Here is a 6,362-nt window from a genome sequence, read left to right as displayed (position 1 = left end):
CTCGGAATCCCAGACGACTTGGCGAGTCTCGGAGTGGTTCTGACGGGGGTTCTGACGGGGGTTCTGTTATAGAGGCTGTAGTTGTTTTAGTTGGAGGCTCTGTTGTTGTTACTAGTGTTATTATTGGAGGTCCTGTCGTCGTTGGTATTGTTGGAGACTCTCTTGTAGCTGGAGGCTCTGTTGTCGTTGTTGTGGTTGGAAGCTCTGTTGAAGTTGCTGTTGTAGTTGGATGCTCTGTTGTTGTCGGAGGCTCTGTTGTCGTTGTGGTTGGAGGCTCTGTTGTCGTTGTAGTTGGAGGCTCTGTTGTTGTAGCTGGAGGTTCTGTTGTAATTGTTGTGGTTGGAAGCTTTGTTGACATTGTTGTTGTTGTAGTTGGATGCTCTGTTGTTGTCGGAGGCTCTGTTGTCGTTGTGGTTGGAGGCTCTGTTGTTGTAGCTGGAGGCTCTGTTGTCGTTGGAGGCTCTGTTGTTGTAGCTGGAGGCTCTGTTGTAATTGTTGTGGTTGGAAGCTCTGTTGACATTGTTGTTGTTGTAGTTGGATGCTCTTTTGTTGTCGGAGGCTCTGTTGTCGTTGTGGTTGGAGTCTCTGTTGTTGTAGCTGGAGGCTCTGTTGTCGTTGTGGTTGGAGGCTCTGTTGTTGTAGCTGGAGGCTCTGTTGTAATTGTTGTGGTTGGAAGCTCTGTTGACATTGTTGTTGTTGTAGTTGGATGCTCTTTTGTTGTCGGAGGCTCTGTTGTCGTTGTGGTTGGAGTCTCTGTTGTTGTAGCTGGAGGTTCTGTTGTTGTAGTTGGAGGCTCTGTCGTTGTAGTTGGAAGCTCTGTTGTTGTTGCCCTTTTAGGTTCTGTTGCTGTATTTGGAGACTCTGTTGTCGTTGTGGTTGGAGATTCTGTTGTCGTTGTCGGAAGCTGTGTTGTGGTTGGAGTCTCTGTTGTTGTAACTAGAGGTTCTGTTGTAGTTGGAGGCTCTGTTGTTGTCGGAGGCCCTGCTGACATTGTGGTTGAAGGCTCTATTGTTGTAGTTGGAGACTCAGTTGTTGTCATTGGAGGCTCTGTTGCTTTTGTTGGAGGCTCTGTTGTGGTTGAAGGCTCTGTTGTTGTCGGAGGTTCTGTCGTTGTATTTGGAAGTTCTGTCGTAGTTCGAGGCTCTGCTGTTGTGGTTAGAGGCTCTGTTACTGTCGGAGGTTCTGTTGTTGTTGGAGGCTCTGTTGTTGTAGATGGAGGCTCTGTTGTTGTGGTTGGATTATCTGTTGTAGCTGTAGTTGGAGGCTCTGTTGTTGTAGTTAAAGGCTCTGTTGTTGTGGGTGGAGGTTCTGTTGTCGTTGTGGTTGGAGGCTCTGTTGTCGTTATGGTTGGAGGCTCTGTTGTCGTTGTGATTGGAGGCTCTGTTGTTATTTTAGTTATTTTAGGTGTTATGTAGTTACTTTAATTATTTTAGGTGTTATTCCTGTCACTATCGTTATCATCACTTATATGATCACCATTATCTTATATTTATTATTGTTATTATTATGTATCAGTTTATTGATGCAATGAATTTGATTGTTGTTGCTATTACTATCATTTCTATCATTATTATTATTATTTCTTTTGTTATTATTGTTACAAGTTTTATCCTTATCTTTACCATCATTATCTTTATCATAATATTTTTTGTAATCTTTCACATCTTTATCATTATCATCATTGTTACCATTACTGCTATTTTTATAATAATTATTGTGATTATCAACCTAATTATCCTATTTCTATCTTGATTTTTTTCATTTTCTGGATAGTTATTATTATCATAACTATTATCATAACTATTATCTGTTATTTCGTTATTATTAGTATCATTATCAGTAATGTTAATACTGTTACCATTAGTATCATTGATATTTTATTAGTAATAGTATTATTTTATCATCATTACAAATAATACTACAATTATTGTAATTATCGTGCATACTATAATTATTACTGCCATTAGTGTTATTGCAATGAAATTCGTTTTTCTTAAGATAATATATATATATATATATATATATATATATATATATAAATATATATATATATATATATATTTATATATATGTGTGTGTGTGTGTGTGTGTGTGTGTTGTGTGTGTATGCATATATATATATATATATATATATATATATATATATATATATATATATATATATATATATATATATATATATATATATATATACTTTATATATATATATATATATATATATATTATATATAATATATATACATATATATATATATATATACATATATATCTATATATATATATATATATATCTCTCTATATGTATATATATGTATCTATGTATATATGTATATATATATATATATATATATATATATATATATATATATATAGATAGATAGATAGATAGATAGATAGATAGATATATAGATATATATGTATGTATGTATATATATATATATATATTTATAGATAGATAGATAGATAGATAGATAGATATATGTACGTATGTATGTATATATATTTCTTTTCTTTTTCTTTTTTTCTTTTTTTTAAGTATAAACAGTATCAAGGTATCAAAATGGAAAGGAATTATAATGTAGATAATCGAATGTTTTTTATTGCACTGATGACTAAGTTAACTCTTTACTGTTATTCATTCCATGCTTAAAGATGAACTTCCTGTATGATACCAATGTTCACTCTTCTGGTTCTCCTTCTACCTGGCTCTGTTGTTGTCGCGGTTGGAGGCTCACGTTGTTGTTGTCGCTTGTGGTTGGAGCGCTTCTGTGTCTGTTGTCGTACTTGGGTTGGAGGCTCTGTTGTTGTTGCGTGGTTGGAGGCTCTGTTGTTGTCGTCGTGGTTGGAGGCTCTGTTCTGTGTTGTTCGTCGTGGTTGTGAGGCTTTCTGCTGCTTGTTGATACGTCCGTGGTTGGTAGTGCTGTTCTGTCTGTTGTCGTCGTGGTTGGAGGCTCTGTTGTTGTTGTCGGAGCGTGGTTGGAGGCTCTGTTGTTCGTCGTCGTGGTTGGAGGCTCTGTTGTTGTCGTCGTGGTTGGAGGCTCTGTGTTGTCGTCGTGGTTGGGAGGTTCTGTTGTTGTCGTCGTGGTGGTGGCTCGGATGTTGTCGTGGTTGAGGTTCTGTTGTTGTCGTTGTGGTGTGAGAGGCTCTATGTTGTTGTCGTTGTGGTTGGGGGAAAGGCTCTCGTTGTTGTCGTTTGCTGGTTGGGTGGCTCTGTGTTGTATGTAGGTGTCGTGGGTTGGAGGCTCTGTTGTTGTCGTTGTCGGGTTGGAGGCTCTGTTGATGTCGTCGTTGTGGTTGGAGGTTCTGTTGTTGTCGTCCCGTGGTTGGAGGCTCTGTTGTTGTCGTACGTGGTTGGAGGCTCTGTAGTTGTCGTTGTGGTTGGGAGGCTCTGGTTGTTGTCGTCGGTGGTTGGAGGTTCTGTTGTTGTCGTTGTGGTTTGGAGGCTCTAGTTGTTGTCCCGTCGTGGTTGGAGGCTCTGTTGTTTGTTGTCTCGTGGTTGGAGTTCTCTGTTGTTGTCGTCTCGTCGGTTTGGAGGCTCTGTTGTTGTACCGTCGTGGTTGGAGTTCTCTGTTGTTGTTCGTTCGTGGTTGGAGGCTCTGTTGTTTGTCGTCGTGTGTTGGAGGCTCTGTTGTTGTCGATGTGGTTGGAGCTTGATGTTGTCGTTGTGGTTGGAGCTTGTAGTTGTCGTCCGTCGTCCTTCGAGGTTGAGGCTCCTGGCTTGTTGTGTTCGTCGTGGTTGGAGGCTCTGTTGTTGTCGTTGTGGTTGGAGGCTCTGTTGTTGTGGTTGGGTTGGAGGCTCTCTGTTGTTGTCGCGTGGTTCTGGAGGCTCTGTTGTTGTTGTGGTTGGAGGCTCTGTTGTTGTGTCCTTCTGGTTGGGATGGCTCTGTTGTTGTTCGTGTTGGAGGTTTCTGTTGTGTCGTCGTGTTGGAGGCTCTGTTGTTGTCTGTGGTTGGAGGCTCGTTGTCGTTGTGGTTGGAGCGCATGTGGTTGTTGGTCGTTGTTGGAGGCTCTGTTGTTGTCGTGGTTGGAGGCTCTGTTGTTGTCGTGGTTGGAGGCTCTGTTGTTGTCGTCGTGGTTGGAGGTTCTGTTGTTGTCGTCGTGGTTGGAGGTTCTGTTGTTGTCGTCGTGGTTGGAGGCTCTGTTGTTGTCGTGGTTGGAGGTTCTGTTGTCGTTGTGGTTGGAGGCTCTGTTGTTGTCGTGGTTGGAGGTTCTGTTGTTGTTGTGGTTGGAGGTTCTGTTGTCGTTGTGGTTGGAGGCTCTGTTGTTGTCGTCGTGGTTGGAGGCTCTGTTGTTGTCGTTGGAGGCTCTGTTGTTGTCGTCGTGGTTGGAGGCTCTGTTGTTGTCGTCGTGGTTGGAGGCTCTGTTGTTGTCGTCGTGGTTGGAGGCTCTGTTGTTGTCGTCGTGGTTGGAGGCTCTGTTGTTGTCGTGGTTGGAGGCTCTGTTGTTGTCGTCGTGGTTGGAGGCTCTGTTGTTGTCGTGGTTGGAGGTTCTGTTGTTGGAGGCTCTGTTGTTGTCGTCGTGGTTGGAGGCTCTGTTGTTGTCGTCGTGGTTGGAGGCTCTGTTGTTGTCGTTGTGGTTGGAGGCTCTGTTGTTGTCGTCGTGGTTGGAGGCTCTGTTGTTGTCGTTGTGGTTGGAGGCTCTGTTGTTGTCGTGGTTGGAGGCTCTGTTGTTGTCGTTGTGGTTGGAGGCTCTGTTGTTGTCGTTGTGGTTGGAGGCTCTGTTGTTGTCGTCGTGGTTGGAGGCTCTGTTGTTGTCGTCGTGGTTGGAGGCTCTGTTGTTGTCGTCGTGGTTGGAGGCTCTGTTGTTGTCGTCGTGGTTGGAGGCTCTGTTGTTGTCGTCGTGGTTGGAGGCTCTGTTGTTGTCGTCGTGGTTGGAGGCTCTGTTGTTGTCGTCGTGGTTGGAGGCTCTGTTGTTGTCGTTGTGGTTGGAGGCTCTGTTGTTGTCGTCGTGGTTGGAGGCTCTGTTGTTGTCGTCGTGGTTGGAGGCTCTGTTGTTGTCGTCGTGGTTGGAGGCTCTGTTGTTGTCGTTGTGGTTGGAGGCTCTGTTGTTGTCGTCGTGGTTGGAGGCTCTGTTGTTGTCGTCGTGGTTGGAGGCTCTGTTGTTGTCGTTGTGGTTGGAGGCTCTGTTGTTGTCGTCGTGGTTGGAGGCTCTGTTGTTGTCGTCGTGGTTGGAGGCTCTGTTGTTGTCGTGGTGGGTGGCGCTGTTGTTGTCGTTGTGGTTGGAGGCTCTGTTGTTGTCGTGGTTGGAGGCTCTGTTGTTGTCGTCGTGGTTGGAGGCTCTGTTGTTGTCGTCGTGGTTGGAGGCTCTGTTGTTGTCGTGGTTGGAGGCTCTGTTGTTGTCGTGGTTGGAGGCTCTGTTGTTGTCGTCGTGGTTGGAGGCTCTGTTGTTGTCGTCGTGGTTGGAGGCTCTGTTGTTGTCGTGGTTGGAGGCTCTGTTGTTGTCGTCGTGGTTGGAGGCTCTGTTGTTGTCGTCGTGGTTGGAGGCTCTGTTGTTGTCGTTGTGGTTGGAGGTTCTGTTGTTGTCGTGGTTGGAGGCTCTGTTGTTGTCGTCGTGGTTGGAGGCTCTGTTGTTGTCGTCGTGGTTGGAGGCTCTGTTGTTGTCGTCGTGGTTGGAGGTTCTGTTGTTGTCGTCGTGGTTGGAGGTTCTGTTGTTGTCGTGGTTGGAGGTTCTGTTGTTGTCGTCGTGGTTGGAGGCTCTGTTGTTGTCGTCGTGGTTGGAGGCTCTGTTGTTGTCGTCGTGGTTGGAGGCTCTGTTGTTGTCGTTGTGGTTGGAGGCTCTGTTGTTGTCGTGGTTGGAGGCTCTGTTGTTGTCGTCGTGGTTGGAGGTTCTGTTGTTGTCGTCGTGGTTGGAGGTTCTGTTGTTGTCGTCGTGGTTGGAGGTTCTGTTGTTGTCGTCGTGGTTGGAGGCTCTGTTGTTGTCGTCGTGGTTGGAGGTTCTGTTGTTGTCGTCGTGGTTGGAGGCTCTGTTGTTGTTGTGGTTGGAGGTTCTGTTGTCGTTGTGGTTGGAGGCTCTGTTGTTGTTGTTGTGGTTGGAGGCTCTGTTGTTGTCGTTGTGGTTGGAGGCTCTGTTGTTGTTGTGGTTGGAGGCTCTGTTGTTGTGGTTGGAGGCTCTGTTGTTGTGGTTGGAGGCTCTGTTGTTGTCGTGGTTGGAGGCTCTGTTGTTGTCGTCGTGGTTGGAGGCTCTGTTGTTGTCGTGGTTGGAGGCTCTGTTGTTGTCGTTGTGGTTGGAGGCTCTGTTGTTGTTGTGGTTGGAGGCTCTGTTGTTGTTGTGGTTGGAGGCTCTGTTGTTGTCGTGGTTGGAGGCTCTGTTGTTGTCGTGGTTGGAGGCTCTGCGTCTTTGTTCTCTAGTCGTTGTGTGGAGGC

At 45.1% G+C, this 6,362-nt stretch overlaps 1 protein-coding gene across 1 annotated transcript in view; it reads right to left on the bottom strand.

Annotated features, from left to right (window-relative positions):
• Positions 1–86: 86 nt before the first annotated feature.
• Positions 87–6,362, bottom strand: part of LOC147469007 (uncharacterized) — a 31,449-nt gene continuing 25,173 nt past the window's right edge. The window contains exons 3-8 of the mRNA XM_086551219.1: positions 3,772–6,343; positions 3,348–3,625; positions 2,703–2,798; positions 795–1,200; positions 519–729; positions 87–374 (exon numbers count right to left, since the gene is read on the bottom strand). Of these exons, the coding sequence (XP_086407345.1) occupies positions 87–374; positions 519–729; positions 795–1,200; positions 2,703–2,798; positions 3,348–3,625; positions 3,772–6,343 (3,851 nt within the window). The remainder of the gene's footprint in view (positions 375–518; positions 730–794; positions 1,201–2,702; positions 2,799–3,347; positions 3,626–3,771; positions 6,344–6,362) is intronic.

This window comes from Penaeus japonicus, unplaced genomic scaffold (assembly GCF_977035675.1).
Source record: "Penaeus japonicus unplaced genomic scaffold, GWHDUDI00000001_assembly GWHDUDI00000024, whole genome shotgun sequence".
Classification (NCBI taxonomy): domain Eukaryota; kingdom Metazoa; phylum Arthropoda; class Malacostraca; order Decapoda; family Penaeidae; genus Penaeus; species Penaeus japonicus.
Note: the sequence above shows the minus strand (reverse complement) of the source record. Positions and strands in the feature narration are given on the sequence as shown.